The 18338-nt window shown below is 43.3% G+C and overlaps 1 protein-coding gene across 4 annotated transcripts in view; it reads left to right on the forward strand.

The window, feature by feature from the left end:
• The first annotated feature begins 695 nt into the window (after nucleotides 1-695).
• Nucleotides 696-18338, forward strand: part of METTL16 (methyltransferase like 16) — an 87225-nt gene continuing 69582 nt past the window's right edge. For 3 of the 4 annotated variants that reach the window (XM_033185110.1, XM_033185113.1, XM_033185112.1), the window contains exons 1-2: nucleotides 696-850; nucleotides 10267-10394. In XM_033185110.1, the coding sequence (XP_033041001.1) occupies nucleotides 10267-10394 (128 nt within the window). In that variant the 5' untranslated portion in view covers nucleotides 696-850. The remainder of the gene's footprint in view (nucleotides 851-10266; nucleotides 10395-18338) is intronic. The other variant, XM_033185111.1, reaches the window with a different exon arrangement.

Consider the following 18338-nt stretch of genomic DNA (forward strand, 5'->3'; position numbering starts at 1 on the left):
GCCGGGCACGGTGGCTCACACCTGTAATCTCAGCACTTTGGGAGGCCGAGGCAGGCGGATCACCTGAGGTCAGGAGTTCGAGGCCAGCCTGGCCAATATGAAGAAACCCCATCTATACTAAAAATACAAAAATTAGCCGGGCGTGGTGGCGGGTGCCTATAATCCCGCTACTTGGGAGGCTGAGGCAGGAGAATCGCTTGAACCCGGGAGGCGGAGGCTGCAGCGAGTCAAGATCGTGCCACTGCACTCCAGCCTGAGCGACAGAGCGAGACTCCATCAAAAAACGAACAAACAAAAACCTCTGATCCTCAGTTCTTCGCTGTAAATGAGAGTACTCTTCCCTACACCACTGAATCTCTTATGATTCAGTGAGTGAGACATCGCCTGAGGACACACCTGTTGCACAAAAAGCGCTCACCGCACGCCATCACGCCCAAGTCTCGTACCCTTATCTTCATAACCTGTCCAATCCCAGTGGGTGTGAGAGGTAAGTCTGCAGCAGGGCCCGGAAAACTTGTTTCTTTTTCTTTTAAGTGTTTTCCCGCGAATTCGAGCGCAGGTCCGTCTCCTGCCACACCGCAAAGGTCTCCGCTTGCCACCACGCCCCCGCCTTCTGTCAGGAGCAGCCAACTCCAGGTCTCGCGATGGTTTCTTCTTTCTTCAGGATCAGCCACAGGTCGCGCGAGAGGGATTTGTCCAATCATGAGGCTAGATGGCTTCACAAGATGGCGGCGCGCTGGGAGCGTATCCTCTGCGTTTCTAGGAGTTTCCCTCTGCGGCTTCTTTAAGATTCTAGGGTTGTACAGGCCCACGCCAGACACGACGTCTGGCAGGAACCTCGGCCTCAGAGGTGGGTCACTTATATTTCTCACGCAGATCTACTATCATAGGTCGCTTAACCTGTGGATCACCCGGGTTCCTCATTCTTGAGTTTTGGGCTAGTGAGGTGCCGACTTCGGGGTCTAGGAGGGGAGACCTGATGTGGCTGTGTGTGCGCACGCGGGGGTGTTTGAGAGTGGATGAGTGGGAGGAGTTGGCGAATAGAATAGAGACTAGGATTGAAGTAGGAAAGACTCCCCGGGGCTTAGGAGGTTTAGAGAAATCTTAAACTGAGGCGGGAAGACAAACTGAGCGGATGAGATGAGGGCGTAGAAAGAGTGGAAGAGATGGAGAAATGGCAGTGGCAGGACTAGTTGGAAAAGTCGAATTTATGAGAGAATGCGAAGAGAAAAGATGTAGATTGGTGTTGAGGTGGAAGGGATCTGTGCAGAAAGAATATTAAGTTTTGAAATTGGAATTTAGACTATTTTACAGGCCATGTATTAAGAGAATGGTAGTTGAAGAGGGTTAATGGTCAAGAGGAACCAGGGAAACAAACATGGAGATGAGAAAGAAAAAAAAAAGTGAAAGCCTCATTCTCAGGGTTCTACTATTAACTGTAGCTTTCTGGACTGACTCAAGTAACCAGGAAGAAAAGTTTCAGTCCTTGGAGTGAGCTTTTTTTGAAACTCAATGAGGGTGCTTTGTGTCAGTGGTCCGGACGGGGAAGAGTTCCATCGTGCTTTCAATCAACAAATACTTGAGTGCCTACTCTCTCAAGCACTATTTTAGGCGTTGGGATATGCAGTGAACAAGACAGACAAAATATTTTCGCTCTTGAAGCTTACTGACGGGAGATTTTTTTAAAGTAAAATATATGGAATGTCAGATGGGTAAATTCTGTGTCGAAAATTGAAGCTAGAGCCTGGGTCGCAAAGCCAGACTCCCTTTCTACAAAAAATGAACTAAATTAACCAGGTACAGTGGCCTGTGCCTGTAGTCCCGGCTACTTGGGAGGCGCAGGCGGGAGAATTGCTTAATCTCAGAAGTTGGAGGCTGCAGGGAGCTATGATTCCACCATTGCATTCTGAGCAACAGAATGAGACCCTGTCTCAACAAGAAGAAAAAAAAAAGTTCATGCCCAGTTAAACTCTGAAGAATAGGATTTATTTAGCTAAGAACCCATTGCCCATATTGGGAGGTTAGTTAGAAAAGAGGTGGTTGTATTGATTCATTCTGTATCTGTTCTGACCAGAAAAGTTGAATAATGTAGGAAATGAATCGAATCTGCCATATTTATAATTTAATTTGTTTCACATATATTCAGAGTATCGTGTTGTGTGTGCACTATGTCAGCTATGTAGTCTGTGGAATTTTCCTTAATGTGTTACAGAGCCCTCACATGCCACTGCCTCTTTAGTCACTGTTAGGGTATGGTGACTATAGTCAGCAACAATGTGTATTTCAAAATAGGTAAAGAGAGGGCTTGAAATGTTACCAACACATAGATATAAAAAATACTCAAAGTGGTGAATACCCTATATACTCTGAGTGGATCATCACACATTCTATGCGTGTAGCAAATACCCCATAAAGGTCACATGTCCCCCATAAATAGGGAAAATATTTTCTATCAGCTTAAAGAAATTACTGTTAGTTTTCTTTTTTGTTGCTTGCCAGAATCACAAGAAAGGACATTTTCTCTTTTTTCTTTTTCTTTTTCTTTTTTTTTTTTGGAGACGGAGTCTCACTCTGTCGCCCAGGCTGGAATGCAGTGGCCGGATCTCAGCTCACTGCAAGCTCCACCTCCTGGGTTCACGCCATTCTCCTGCCTCAGCCTCCCCAGTAGCTGGGACTACAGGCGCCCGCCACCTCGCCCGGCTAGTTTTTTGTATTTTTTAGTAGAGACGGGGTTTCACCGTGTTAGCCAGGATGGTCTCGATCTCCTGACCTTGTGATCCACCCGTCTCGGCCTCCCAAAGTGCTGGGATTACAGGCTTGAGCCACCGCGCCCGGCCTCTTTTTCTTTTTTTTTGAGGCAGAGTCTCACCGTCACCAAGGCTGGAGTGCAGTAGCACGATCTCGGCTCTGCAACTCCACCTCCCAGGTTCAAGTGATTCTCCTGCCTCAGCCTCCTGAGTAGTGGGATTACAGGCACCCACCACCATGCCTAGCTAGTTTTTTTTTTTTTTTTTTGAGACGGAGTCTTGGTCTGTCACCAGGCTGGAGTGCAGTGGTGTGATCTTGGCTCACTGCAACCTCCGCCTCCTGGGTTCAAGTGATTCTCCTGCCTCAGCTTCCCGAGTTACTGGTACTTCAGGCAGTCGCCACCACACCCAGCTAATTTTTGTGTTTTAGTAGAGACGGGCTTTCACTATGTTGACCAGGATGGTCTCCACGTTGGCCAGGCTGGTCTCACGAACTCCTGAGGTGGTCCTCCTGTCTTGGCCTCCGAAAGTGTTGGGATTATAGGCGTGAGCCACCGTGCCCAGTCAACATTTTCATTTTTGATTTTTTCTTTTTAATAAAGTCTATTATTTGTATTTGTTTATTTTGAAACAGGATCTCATTGTGTTGCCCAGGCTGGACTGGAACTCCTGGGTTCAAGCCATCCTCAGCCTCCGTAGTAGCTAGGACCACTGCCCAGTTGATGTTTTTTTTTTTTTTTTTTTTTTTTTGAGACGGAGTCTTGCTCTGTCGCCCGGGCTGGAGTGCAGTGGCCCGATCTCAGCTCACTGCAAGCTCCGCCTCCCAGGTTTACGCCATTCTCCTGCCTCAGCCTCCGGAGTAGCTGGGACTACAGGCGCCCGCCACCTCGCCCGGCTAGTTTTTTCTATTTTTAGGAGAGACGGGGTTTCACCGTGTTAGCCAGGATGGTCTCGATCTCCTGACCTCGTGATCCGCCCGTCTCGGCCTCCCAAAGTGCTGGGATTACAGGCTTGAGTCACCGCGCCCGGCTCCAGTTGATGTTTTCTTAAGGACTGGGGGCCATCCTAGTTTTATGCTCCTCTCTTTCCTGATGGTCAGTAAAAGGTATGTCAATGCTAGGAAATTAAAACAGGTATATAGTCAGTTTTAGTCATAGTGTGAGGGGCAAAATGTAGTAACGGTATGCTGAAAAACTTTCAGGTGACTACTTATCCCCTCAAATTCTGAATTGTTTACTCAACAAATATTTATTGTATACAAGTTGCTGGGGGTATAGTGAAGATTAGGATGGATATGGTTGGCCGGGCGCGGTGGCTCAAGCCTGTAATCCCAGCACTTTGGGAGGCCGAGACGGGCGGATCACGAGGTCAGGAGATCGAGACCATCCTGGCTAATACGGTGAAACCCCGTCTCTACTTAAAAATACAAAAAACTAGCCGGGCGACGAGGCGGGCGCCTGTAGTCCCAGCTACTCGGGAGGCTGAGGCAGGAGAATGGCGTAAACCGGGAGGCGGAGCTTGCAGTGAGCTGAGATCCGGCCACTGCACTCCAGCCTGGGTGGCAGAGCAAGACTCCGTCTCAAAAAAAAAAAAAAAAAAAAAAGGATGGATATGGTTGCAGGTCTGTGTGTGACATATGCAAATTAATTACACACCCAGTAGTAAACTGAGGATCTCTGAGGGAGAAGCAGCACAGGGTGCTTTGAAAGCATGTAGATGGGCATCTGATTGGATTGTGGGGTCAGAGAAAGCCTGCCTGGGAAAAATGATGCTTAGGTTGTGATACGAGGAGCTAGTGGGCCTTCAGAGGTGAAAGGCGATGGTGGGAGGGTGAGGAGAGTCTTGCAGGCAGTAAGAATAGGAGATGATGAGACAGACTACCATGCAGCAGAGAAAGTGAAAGAAGACCAGTGTGTCTGGAAGGGGAAAGTGGCAACAAACGAAGTTGGAGGGACAGATAAGGCCTGGATTATGCCTGCCTTGTTAATGATTTTAAACTTTATTAGCCTAAGAGCTTTGGGATGCCATTGAAGGGATTTAATAAGGAAATGTTCACATTTGCATGGGGGGGGTGGCTTGTCTGCTGAATGAAAAATGGCTGGTAGAGGGCAAGAGTGGTTATGAAGAGATCAATTTGAGACTCTTAGAGCAACCCAAGAAAGACATGATAATGACCTGGGCCAGAGAGGTGGTGTTGTGAAGGGTGAAGAATGGGATAAGGTCAATAAATAATTGGGAGATAGAGACTATTCAGGACATGGTGTGTTGTGAATCAGGGAGGCAGCATGGAGAAGGTGTTGAAGGTTTTTGATGTGTGTATCACAAGAAAGATAGCAGTGCATTCAGTGAGACAGGGAAGATGAGGAGGACCAGTTTGGGGTGGGTAGAAGTGATTTAATTTTGCGCATATTGTACATGTATTTTTGAGCCCTTCAAGTGAGAAACATGGTAGGCAGTTGGATATGTGATTTGGAAAAGTCTGGATTGAAGACAACACTTCTTTTTTGAAATTGGTTTAATTTCCAGTGTAGGAAGCTGTCAAAAAGCCATCTGAAATAGCATTGACAGATTTATGACTGTGTAACAAAGATTGCAAAGGAAAAATATTTATTGCTGGGAGATGTTGTAATAGAGGATTTGTCTTAACTGGGGAGATTAGGGAAGGAAAGATCTTTTCAGAAAAGATGCGTGAACTGTGAGCCCAAGGATGACTAAGAATTCGCCAACTGAAGAGTGGGAGGAAAGAACATTACAGATAAAAAGAATAGCCTGCATAGGAGGCTGAGGCAGGAGAATCGCTTGAACCCGCGAGGTGGAGGTTGCAGTGAGCCAAGACCGCGCCACTGCACTCCACCCTGGCGACAGAGCGAGACTCCATCTTAAAAAAAAAACAACAAAAAAACCCAAAAAGAATAGCCTGTATAAAGGCCCTGTGGTCAGGCTGGAAGGACACAAAGAGCAAGGGCATGTGACTTAAACTGAATGGTGAAAAGATAGGCAAGGCCAGGTCGTGTAGGGCCTTGTATGTAGGCTGAAGTGATGTTTTTTATTTTATCTTAAGAGTAAGGTTTTGAGCAGGTGGACATAGGAGAAGGACATACTGAGATTTGTGTTTAGAAATGATCACTGTGAGGTGGAAGGAGGGATGGTGAGAACAAGAGTGGATGTGGGGAGACCAACTGAGAGGCTACTGTAAACCAGGTGCAGTGGGGCACACCTGTAGTCTCAGCCATTTGGGAGGCCGAGGTGGGAGGATTGCTTGAGCCCAGGACTTCAAGTCTGGCCTGGGCAATGTAGTCTCTAAAATAAAATAAAAATAAATAAATAAAAAGGCTGTTCTGTCCGGGCGTGGTGGCTTACAACTATAATCCTAACACTTTGAGAGGCTGAGGTGGCAGGATTGCTTGAGGCCAGGAGTTCAAGACCAACCTGGCCAACAGGACGAAACCATGTATCAAAAAAAAAAAATAAAAAGCCTTTGGGCTTGACATTGTTGGGGACAGGGAAAAATAGATTAATTTAAGAGGTATTTAGCAGGTAAAACCTACAGGAGTGATGATTTCTTGGATATGAGAAACTATCAGGTGACTCCTAGATTTTTGGCTTACATAATACTATTTAGAAGAATGATCATTATTTAAAAAATAGAAAATAAAGATATTAAGAAAATAAAAGTCGGCCGGGCGCGGTGGCTCAAGCCTGTAATCCCAGCACTTTGGGAGGCCGAGACGGGCGGATCACGAGGTCGGGAGATCGAGACCATCCTGGCTAACACGGTGAAACCCCGTCTCTACTAAAAATACAAAAACTAGCCGGGCGAGGTGGCGGGCGCCTGTAGTCCCAGCTACTCGGGAGGCTGAGGCAGGAGAATGGCGTAAACCCGGGAGGCGGAGCTTGCAGTGAGCTGAGATCTGGCCACTGCACTCCAGCCTGGGCGACAGAGCGAGACTCTGCCTCAAAAAAAAAAAAAAAAAAAAAAAAAGAAAATAAAAGTCACTTCCACCCAGAGAGATATACATATATAATAGTAAACTATTTTTAAAATTACCAACTACCTGGAGATTTATTAAACCATTATAATAGTTTCTCTTTCAGTTTTTATTTCTTGCTATATGTACATTTGCTTTTATTTCTTGTTGTAATCTGGAAGAAGACAAAATTATATTTGTTTTCATTTGGTTTTAGCTACCTAGGAATGACAAGATTGAAACTTTAAGTTGGAATCAAAGATATTTTTTCAAACTTTGGTGACATTATGGTGCGTTATCAAATATTCAGTCCTTGTAAGGACACTGTAAAAGCTAACCTCCAGGCTGGGTGTGGTGGCTCATGTCTGTAGCTGTAGCACTTTGGGAGGCTGAGGCAGGAGGATCGTTTGAACTCAGGAGTTGGAGACCAATCTGGGCAACAAAGGGAGACCCGATCTCTAAAAATAATAAAATTGAAAATAAATTAGCCAGACATGGTGGCATGGTGGCACGTACCTACAGTGCCAGCTCCTCAGGAGGCTGAGATAGAAGGACTCTTAAGCACCAGAGGTCGAGGCTGCAGTGAGGTATGATTGTGCCACTGCACTCCATCCTGGGCAACAGAGTGAGACCCTGTCTCAAAACAAACAAAACAAAACAAAACTAACCTCTAACTAATATGCTTGGCTATAGATCATATAGACAGACTGTGTTCTGTCACTTTGATGCTTTTTTTTTTTTGAGACCGAGTCTCCCTCTGTCGCCCAGGCTGGAGTGCAGTGGCGCGATCTCAGCTCATTGCAACCTCTGCCTTCCGGATTCACGCCATTCTCCTGCCTCAGCCTCCCGAGTAGCTGGGAGTATAGGTGCCCACTACCACGCCCGGCTAATTTTTTGTATTTTTAGTAGAGATGGGGTTTCACTGTGTTAGCTAAGATGGTCTCGATCTCCTGACTTCGTGATTCGCCTTCCTCAGCCTCCCAAAGTGCTGGGATTACAGGCGTGGGCCACCGTGCCTGGCCTGATGCTCTTAAAGGAATAATTTTCAGCTTTATTTCTTGATTTAAAAAAAAAAGATTCACTCTTACGTTGTCTACATTTTTAAAATTATGGAAAAATAAACATGAAATTTACCATTTAGCCATTTTCAAGTGTACCATTCAGTGACATTAAATGTATTAATTCTCTTGTGCTACCATCACCTCTATCTCCAGAACTTTGTCATCATTCCAAAGTGAAACTCTGTACCTATTAAACAGTAACTCCTCATTCTTCCCTCCCCCAACCCCTCATCACCTCTATTCCACTCTCTGTCTGTGTAATAAGTTTACCTCTTCTGGGTGCCTCATATAAGTGGAAGCATACAATATTTGTCCTTTTGTGTGTGGTTGATTTCCCTTAGCATCATGTTTTCGAGGTTCTTCCATATTGTAGCATATATCAGAGTTTCATTCCTTCTTAGGGCTGCGTAATGTTTATTGTATGGATATACCGTATTTTGTTGATCCATATTGATTGTATGGATATACCATATTTTGTTGATCATATTTATTGTATGGATATACCATATTTTGTTGATCCATATTTAGTGTATGGAAATACCGTTATTTTGTTGATCATTTTTATTGTATGGATATGCCGTATTTTGTTGATCATATTTATTGTATGGATATACTGTATTTTGTTGATCCATATTTATTGTATGGATATACCGTATTTTGTTGATCCATATTTAGTGTATGGATATACCGTATTTTGTTGATCGTATTTATTGTATGGATATACCGTATTTTGTTGATCCATATTTAGTGTATGGATATACCATATTTTGTTGATCCGTATTTAGTGTTTGGATATACTGTATTTTGTTAATCCGTATTTAGTGTTTGGATATACCGTATTTTGTTGATCGTATTTATTGTATGGATATACCGTATTTTGTTGATCCATATTTAGTGTATGGATATACTGTATTTTGTTGATCCGTATTTAGTGTATGGATATACTGTATTTTGTTGATCCGTATTTAGTGTTTGGATATACTGTATTTTGTTGATCATATTTAGTGTATGGATATACCGTATTTTGTTGATCTGTATTTAGTGTTTGGATATACTGTATTTTGTTGATCCGTATTTAGTGTTTGGATATACCGTATTTTGTTGATCCGTATTTAGTGTATGGATATACCGTATTTTGTTGATCCATATTTAGTGTTTGCATATACTGTATTTTGTTGATCCATATTTAGTGTTTGGATATACCGTATTTTGTTGATCTGTATTTAGTGTTTGGATATACTGTATTTTGTTGATCCATATTTAGTGTTTGGGTATACCGTATTTTGTTGATCCACATTCATCTGCTGATGGACACTCGGGTTGTTTCCTACCTTTTCACTCTTGGGAATGATACTACTGTGAACACTGCTGTACAAATACCTGTTTTAGTTCCTCCTTTCAGTTCTTTTGGGAATATACCTAGGAGTGGAATTGCTGAATCAGATAGTAATTCTTTTTTTTTTTTTTTTTTTTTTGAGACGGAGTCTCGCTCTGTCGCCCGGGCTGGAGTGCAGTGGCCGGATCTTAGCTCACTGCAAACTCCGCCTCTCGGGTTTATGCCATTCTCCTGCCTCAGCCTCCCCAGTAGCTGGGACTACAGGCGCCCGCCACCTCGCCCGGCTAGATTTTTGTATTTTTTAGTAGAGATGGGGTTTCACCGTGTTAGCCAGGGTGGTCTCGATCTCCTGACCTCGTGATCTGCCCGTCTCGGCCTCCCAAAGTGCTGGGATTACAGGCTTGAGCCACCGCGCCCGGCCTATCAGATAGTAATTCTATGTTTAGCTTTTTAAAGAACCGCCAAGCGTTTTTCGACGCAGCTGTGCCACTTCACATTCCCACCAGCGATGCACGAGAGCTCCGATTTCTTCACATCCTCGCAGAACACTTGTTGTTTCTGTTTTTTTCATTTTTCATTTTTGTTTTTTTGTTGACGGTAGCCATCCTAGTGGGTATGAAGTGGTAACTCACGTGGTTTTGATTTGTATTTCTCTAAAGACTAATGATGTTGAGCATCTCTTCATGTGCTTATTTATTGTATATATTTTTAAAATGTAATTTCTACTTTCTCACTTGATCAGCAAAGACATGTTGCCTATAACTATTAACTTGGCATCCACAGCTTTCCCCACTGATTTTTCTTTTTTTTTTTTTGAGACGGAGTTTCACTCTTGTTGCCCAGACTAGGGTACAGTGGTGCAATCTCGGCTCACTGCACCCTCCGCCTCCCGGGTTCAAGCAATTCTCCTGCCTCAGCCTCTCGAGTAGCTGGGATGACAGGCTCCTGCTACCACGCTTGGCTACTTTTTGTATTTTTAGTAGAGGCGGGGTTTCATCATGTTGGCCAGGCTGGTCTCGAACTCCTGAATCAGGTGATCCACTTGCCTTGGCCTCCCAAAGTACTGAGATTAGAGGCGTGAGTCACCGCGCCTGGCCCCCATTCATGGTTTTTAATAAATATGCTGATTTTCTCTCTCTCTTTCTCTCCTTAAGATGGCTCTGAGTAAATCAATGCATGCAAGAAATAGATACAAGGACAAACCTCCTGACTTTGCATATCTGGCATCCAAATATCCAGATTTTAAGCAGCATGTTCAGATAAATCTGAATGGAAGAGTGAGGTAGGTAACGGATGAAAACTTACTGTACTATTCTTGTGTGATTCAAATGGATACGATGTAATAGAAAGCCCACCTGAATGTTAATCTGAGACATTCGATTAAACTTCCCATGCGACCTAGGACAAATCACTTCGCCTCTCTTGGTCTCAGCTTTTTAATGTATAACGTTAGAGGAATTGACCAAATGCATTTCAGTTTCCTTCTGGAAAAATGCTCGTGATGTCCGAATTATTGCTTACCCTACAGAAATCTCAGAGTGACTGCAGAGACTTAGGGTTGTGCTCTTCGTGATCTAAAACTTAGTGACTGGTAGGGATCTAAAGACTTTTTTTTTTTTTTGAGACACAGTCTCGCTCTGTTGCCCAGGCTGGAGTGCAGTGGTGTGATCTCGGCTCACTGCAACCTCCGCCTCCTGGGTTCAAGCGATTCTTCTGCCTCAGCCTCTCGAGTATCTGGGACTACAGCTGCACGCCACCACGCCCAGCTAACTTTTTGTATTTTAGTAGAGACAGGGTTTCACCATGTTGGCCAGGATGGTCTCGATCTCCTGACCTCGTGATTTGCCTGCCTCAGCCTCCCAAAGTGCGAAGATTATAGGTGTGAGCAACCACGCCCAGCCTTTTTTCTCTTTTTTCGAGAGAGGGTCCCTGTCGCCCAGGCTGGAGTGCAGTGGTAGCATTATAGCTCATTGTGGTCTCAAATTCCTGGGCTCAAGCAACCCTCCTACCTCAGTCTCCTGAGTAACTACAACAAAAACAAACATACACATGCACAAAAACAAAAACCAAAAACCACTGATCATAGATCACCACAACAAAGTTTGAAATATTGTGAGAATTACCGAAATGTGACATAGAGACATAAAGTGAGCATGTGTTATTGGAAAAATGGTGCCAACAGACTGGCTAGATAGATGTAAGATTGCCACAAACATTTGATCTGCTAAAAATAAAATGTATATCCCATATGCCCCCTAAATATATATACCTACCATGTACGCATAAAAATTAGTAAATCTTGACTGGGCACAGTGGCTCATGCCTATAATCCCAGCACTTTGGGAGGCTGAGGTGGGTGGATCACTTGAGGCCAGGAGTTCAAGACCAGCCTGGCCAACATGGTGAAACCCCATCTCTACTAAAAATACAAAAATTAACCTCCCAGCAACTCGGGAGGCTGAGGCACGAGAATCACTTGAACCCAGGAGATAGAGGTTACAGTGAGCCAAGATTGCACCACTGCACTCCAGCCTGGGTGACAGAGTGAGAGTCTGTCTCAAAAACAAAAAGAAAAGAAATTAAAAGTAATAAATCTTTTTTTTTTTTTTTTTTTTTGAGACGATGTCTTGCTCTGTCCCCCAGGCTGGAATGCAGTGGCGTGATCTTGGCTCACTGCAACCTCCGCCTCCTGAGGTTCAAGCAATTCTCCTGCCTCAGCCTCCTGAGTAGCTGGGGTTACAGGTGCCTACCACCACACCTGGCTAATTTTTTTATTTTTGTTTTTAGTAGAGACGGGGTTTCACCATGTTGGCCAGGCTGGTCTTGAACTCCTGACCTCCTGATCCACCTGCCTCGGCCTCCCAAAGTGCTGGGATTACAGGCGTGAGCCACTGCGCCCGGCCTTAGCTGTGAGATTTTATGTAATTTTCTTAGCTTTACTGAGACTGAGTCTCCTCGCTTGAAAAGGAGAGATGAGAGGACATCTTTGGATGGTTGTCATGAAGGTTAGCAGTAATGCACGTAGAATGACTAGCATTCTATAGACACTGGTTCATGGTAGGTGCTCGTATTGTTAAGCCTGATATAATTAAGGTGGCAAGGATGGCTAGTGTGATATCTTGTTTTTCTTCCCTGCATGTGCCACTGCTTTGTTATAATCATATCTGACCATTGCAATTAGATTTTAGTTTTTTTTTTCACAATAATCAGTTCCATAGGAACAGCCTGCAGTTTAGTTCAGCGCTGTCAGTTGAGCTTGAATAGAATGTGACACTTAACTGATTTGTTTTTATTTATTATTTATTTATTTATTTATTTATTTTTGAGACGGAGTCTCACTCTGTCGCCCAGGCTGGAGTGCAGTGGCGTGATCTCGGCTCACTGCAAGCTCTGCCTCCTGGGTTCACGCCATTCTTCTGCCTCAGCCTCCCAAGTAGCTGGGACTACAGGCACCCGCCACCACGCCGGCTAAGTTTTTGTATTTTTAGTAGAGATGGGGTTTCACTGTGTTAGCCAGGATGGTCTCGATCTCCTGACCTCGTGACCCGCGCACCTTGGCCTCCCAAAGTGCTGGGATTACAGGCGTGAGCCACTGTGCCCGGCCCTATTTGTTTTTGTTTTTATTATTTGTTTATTTATTTTAACTGATTTGTTTTTAAACCAAAGACCCAGCATTGAAAGGCTTTATCATGCTGGGTAGACTGTACCGTTTTTAGCACCTCAGTGACCATCTAAAGACTAGAAACCCACCTTGGAGTAACACTGAGAGGGTTTTGGCTTTTGTTGTTGTTATATCAGGTTCAGCTTCTACAAGATTAGAATGATTGTTATTTTAACCATGGATTACAGAAATGTGTCTGTTCAAAATCCGTCTATAATGGTGATACTGTATTCATCAGTGGCAGAGCGGGAGTCATTCTGGGGATATCGGCCATGAGCCTGTTGACAATGGGCTATTTTGGGAAGCTGGATGTGTTAAACAAACAACAAAGACTGAAAATGAATAAACTGCTGATTTTCACGTGAGAGCTAATTTTAGTTCCTGGGCCTCCCTGTAATCTCGGAAATGAGAATGAAAAAAGATGTTGCCTGTGTTTAGGATTTTTGAATGTCCCAGGGTGCTAACATGACCTAAATACTTAACTAGTGAAGTCGAGTGACTTTGCCCTACAAAAGTATTTCTAACACTCAGACTAGTGTCTGGATCTTTTCAGAAACAAAAAATAAACAACAAAGTCTAAGAATCAGGTCTTCATTGGTGTTCAGTTTAGTTCCTTCCATTAAACCAGCCTCAGCTTAATGTCTTGTACTTTTTTAGGACATAGTTCCTTGTGATTAAATTGTGTGCTGTGGTTCATTGTTTTGTAAGTTGAATATATATATATATATATATATTTGAATAACAAGAATTGTTTATGTAAGCAACAGCTTTCTTCGAAGGCCCTTGGAAAACATTAATTTTATTGTTCTCTTGCCCAAAATGTCTCTGAAGCTGTATGAATGCTACAGCTGCAGCACTATCTTTTGGTGGTTGCTGTCACCGTGTTATGGAAAGCAAGTGTTCTAGAACCGAAGACCCGTTTTCCATTTTTCAAAAAAGGAATTCTTTTTTACTATACAGATATTATAGACTCCTTAATGAGAAAATTACAGAAATCTGTTTTTCCTAACTACATTTATAATGGTGATGTCACATATGTACAAAAAGTCACAGTTCTTTCACCCTAAAAGATGAAATGAGTCCGTAATCTCATCTTTCTATGCCCTTGTCTTTATTCATACGTAATAATTTTTGTGGTTGCCATTGTAGTTACATACAGTCATGCGTCTTCTCCCCCATTTGACATTATACTGTAAGCATTTTGCATCAAGTTACAAAAGCTGTAATACATCCACCCAAGCGAGTACAGTGTAGTCATTAAAAAGAATAAGACTGGGCTGATGCACATATACTTGTATGAAGAGAGTTTACATATTTAGTAAAAAAAAAAAAAAAAAAAAAAGTGGAATGATGTAATTAAATGTGTTTAGATAGTATAGAAATGTGAGGTGAGTGGAAGTCTCCACTTGACTCATCTCCCCACCTACATGCATATCCAGAGTCCCTGCTTACCCTTCCAGACTTTTCCTCTGCATCTATTTATATAGGGTCTTTTTGTTTTGTTTTTACAAGAATGCAGTCGGAATGTACATACATACTTCTGCTCAACTTCTTTTTCAAACATAATATATTGAGGAACCCTCTTCATACAGGTATATGTAGATCAGCCTAATCTTACTATTTTTAATAGCTGCATAGGGTTTTCTTGTATTATAGCTTAATTAGCCAATTCCATATTGATTACTTTTAGGTTGTTCCTAAATTTTCTGTAGTACAAAACTTAAATTTAACAGTTCCTCTTTTATCACTGGACTTTTTTTTAAGTTTCACTGAAATTAGGGTAAGTCACTGGGCATTGCTAGGAAATCGCAGTATTCTTTTTTTTTTTTTTTTTGGAATCTCACTCTGTCATCCAGGTTGGAGTGCAGTGGCGTGATCTTGGCTCACTGCAACCTCTGCCTCTCTGGTTCAAGCAATTCTCCTGCCTCAGCCTCCTGAGTAGCTGGGATTACAGGCACGTGCCACCACGCCCAGCTAATTTTTTTTGTGTGTTTAGTAGAGACGGGATTTCACTGTCTCTACTAAATGGCAATTACAGTCACCTGCCACCACGCTCGGCTAATTTCTGTATTTCTAGTGGAGACGGGGTTTCACCGTGTTGGTCAGGCTGGTCTCAAACTCCTGACCTCAGGTGATCTGCCTGCCTTGGCCTACCAAAGTACTGGGATTACAGATGTGAGCCACTGCGCCCGGCCAAAATCACCGTATTCTTAACTATGCCTGGAAAGAGCAAAGAGGTATTTGGATGACTAGATTTTTCTTTTCTGTTATTTGCTCTTTAGTTAGCATAGGCATGGTCATTTAAAAGATCAGCCTGAAGGCCAGACTTCAGGCTGCTTTGTGCTTGTAATCACAGCATTTTGGGAAGCTATTGCTTGAGGCCAGGAGTTCAAGACCGGCCTGATCAATATGGTGAGACCACCTTCTCTACAAAAAATAAAAATAAAATAAAATAAAAGAATGAAAAGATTAGCTTGATTGATCGAGGTACAGTTTCATATTTTGCCAGTAGGATTTTGGATTCTTTGGTTAATTTAGGGTTATCAGTAATGCTTGTTTCCATTGTTTCAGGATCTGTGTTTTTGTGTATTACTATCTAATAGCTTATTTGACCTATGAGAGTGTTTAAAAAGTGGACATTTTCTTCAATAAGTCTTCTGTATCAGAGACTTGAAAAAGTGGGAAGGATGTCAGTACAGTACTTGAATAATAATTTAGGGCCACTTAATTTTCTTTATTGTTGTGAGAAACACAACATAAAATGTCCCACCTTAATCAAGTTGAAGTGTACAGTGTGTTAACTGTGCTCTTTGTTGTGCAGCTGATTTCTAGAACCTTTTCATGAGTTAGACGACTTTAGAGACCTTTACCTTAAAGTAGAATCATACAGTATTTGTTGTTTTTGACTCACTTATTTCACTTAGCATGATATCCTCAAAGACTCTTCCATGTTCTAGCACATGACAGGATTTCCTTTTTTTTTCTTTTTTTTTTTTTTGAGACAGAGTCTCACTCTGTTGCCCAGGCTGGAGTGCAGTGATGCAATCACAGCTCACTGTAGCCTTGACCTCTTGTGCTCAAGTGATCCTCCTGCCTCAGCCTCCTGAGTAGCTAGGATTACAGATGTCCACCACCACACCTGGCTAATTTAAATTTTTTTTCTTTTTTTGGTAGAGACAGGGTCACTCTTTGTTGCCCAGGCTCGTCTTAACTCCTGGGCTGAAGCAGTCCTCCTGCCTCAGCCTCCCACACTGCTGGGATTACAAGTGTGAGCTTCCACTCCCTGCCCTCATTGAATCTTTAGCTGATGCCAGGGTGGTTTCTAACTCTGCCACTACCAAAGCAGCTCTTTAAAAGGTCTCCAGCGGCCTCACGTCACTGACTGATTTTCAGCCCTCCGTTGCCTTCTGAGCAGCAAGTCACTCTGCTGGTTGGTCCTTCATGGATCCTCTCTTGCACTTGGCCTCCTTGGTACCACACTAAAAACTCTGGTTTTCCTTCTTCCACTCTGGTGTTCCTTTGTCTCCTGGCGGAACTTCCTCTGTGATGACTGTGCATACAGCTATTAAAGGCGTTTTCAAAGCTTGCTCTCCGGCTCTCTTTCCTTTGCACTTTACATTTTCTCCCTCATCGCTGTCATCCGTGCCAGGGCTTCACTTGTTTGTTTGCAAATCACTCACACGTTTATTTCTACACACCTCTTTTCTGGGCTCCATCTCCACTTAAATGTCTCAAATACTTCTCAGATTTAGATTTCTCCTCAAAAACGGTTCTGTGCCAGAGTTACTAACTCCAGTTAGGATGGCACTGCCTATCCTGTTGAACAAGCCAGAACCTTGGGAGACTCACGCAAAACACAGCATCCCTTAGCTCACATGTGATTCCATTGCTGAATCTCACAAATGTTCCCTCCAAAATATCTCTGATTCCTTTCAGTTTCCCTATCTCTGCCATTGTTACCTTTATCTAGATCTAGCCTTTTTTTTTTTTTTTTCTGAGACAGGATCTCACTCTGTTGCCCAGGCTGGAGTGCAGTGGTACAATTTCAGCTCACTGCAGCCTCCACCTCCCAGGCTCAAGTGATCCTCCCACCTCAGCACTGCGCCCCACCCCCCAGTCCCCCGCCTAGAGTAGCTGGGACCACAGGTGCATGCCACCACACCACCACACTGAGTAATTTTTGTATATTTTGTAGAAGCAGGGTTTCACCATGTTACCCAGGTTGCTCTCAAACTCCTGGACTCAAGCCATCCACCCACCTCGGCTACCCAAAGTGCTGGAATTACAGGCATGAGCCACCACACTCAACCTTTAGCCTCTTAATTCAGGTATAGCAGTAGCTTCCTAATTAGAGCCTTTGCTTCCACTTTGTTCCAGCTTTGTTCTATACCACACCTAAATCCTTAACACAGAATATAATTTTATCAACTGGGTGCAGTGGCTCACGGCTGCATCACTTTTGGAGATTGAGGTGGGCAGATCACGAGGTCAGGAGATCGAGACCATCCTGCCTGACACGGTGAAACCCCGTCTCTACTAAAAATACAAAAAATTAGCTGGGCATGGTGGCACGTGCCTATAGTCCCAGCTACTCGGGAGGCTGAGGCAGGAGAATTGCTTGAACCTGGGAGGTGGAAGGTGCAATGAGCTGAGATTGCACCATTGCACTCCAGCCTGGGTAACAGAGGGAGACTCTGTCTCAAAAAAAAAAAAAAAAAAAAAAAAATATATATATATATATAATTGCATCCTGGTGTGATTGTTAATAGTTTTTGCTTTCAGAAAAGTTTCAGACGGGATATGATAAAATTATATGGTCACTCTAATTATAATGCCCTACCTAATCTGGAACCTGCCTTCCTCCCCAGCTTCACCTTGAATTGTATATGCTCACTTTGCTCTCTGCAAAGTTTAGACACAGTGACTGTCTCTTAGTACCTGGAATACTCCAGAAGTTCTGCCTTAGGGTCTTCGTACTTGCTGCTTGCTTTACCTAGGACCCTAGAATGCCACGTTCCCTTCCCCTCATTCCTTCCTTTATGAATTTTTCTTCCATTGTCAGTTCTTAGATCAGTTGTCTCTGCAGGGAAGCCTTCTCTGACCTTCCTAAGGCAGATCCACTAATTAGGGAGGGTCAATAGTATCTTTTACCTGTGTTTTATAGCATTTGTCGCAGTTATAGATTTACAGGTATTTAAGTGATTTCTAGATAAGACCTATCCTCTGCCATACCGTCCGCTTCAGAAAGGAAGGGATTGTCTGTGTTCGCTTTACTGCAATATCCCTAGCATTTTGCATAATACCTGGCACATAGTTGACACTTAATAACTATTTGTTGAGTGAATAAAGGAATGCATGCCAGCTGTCACAGTTTCTTAAAAATTCTGACCTATTCTGTATACCTCAGTTGAACAAAGTGTGCTCAAAGGAAACATTTTTATATTTCACTTTTAAAAGTAGAGTAGCCAAGTACCCCAACTTTCTTTACAATTTTACTATTTACAATAGAGTACAGCAGTGGTCTCCAGCCTTTTTGGCACAAGGGACCAGTTTCATGGATGAACA

Source organism: Trachypithecus francoisi, unplaced genomic scaffold (genome assembly GCF_009764315.1).
Source record: "Trachypithecus francoisi isolate TF-2019V2 unplaced genomic scaffold, Tfra_2.0 Lachesis_group20, whole genome shotgun sequence".
NCBI classification, from domain to species: Eukaryota; Metazoa; Chordata; class Mammalia; order Primates; family Cercopithecidae; genus Trachypithecus; species Trachypithecus francoisi.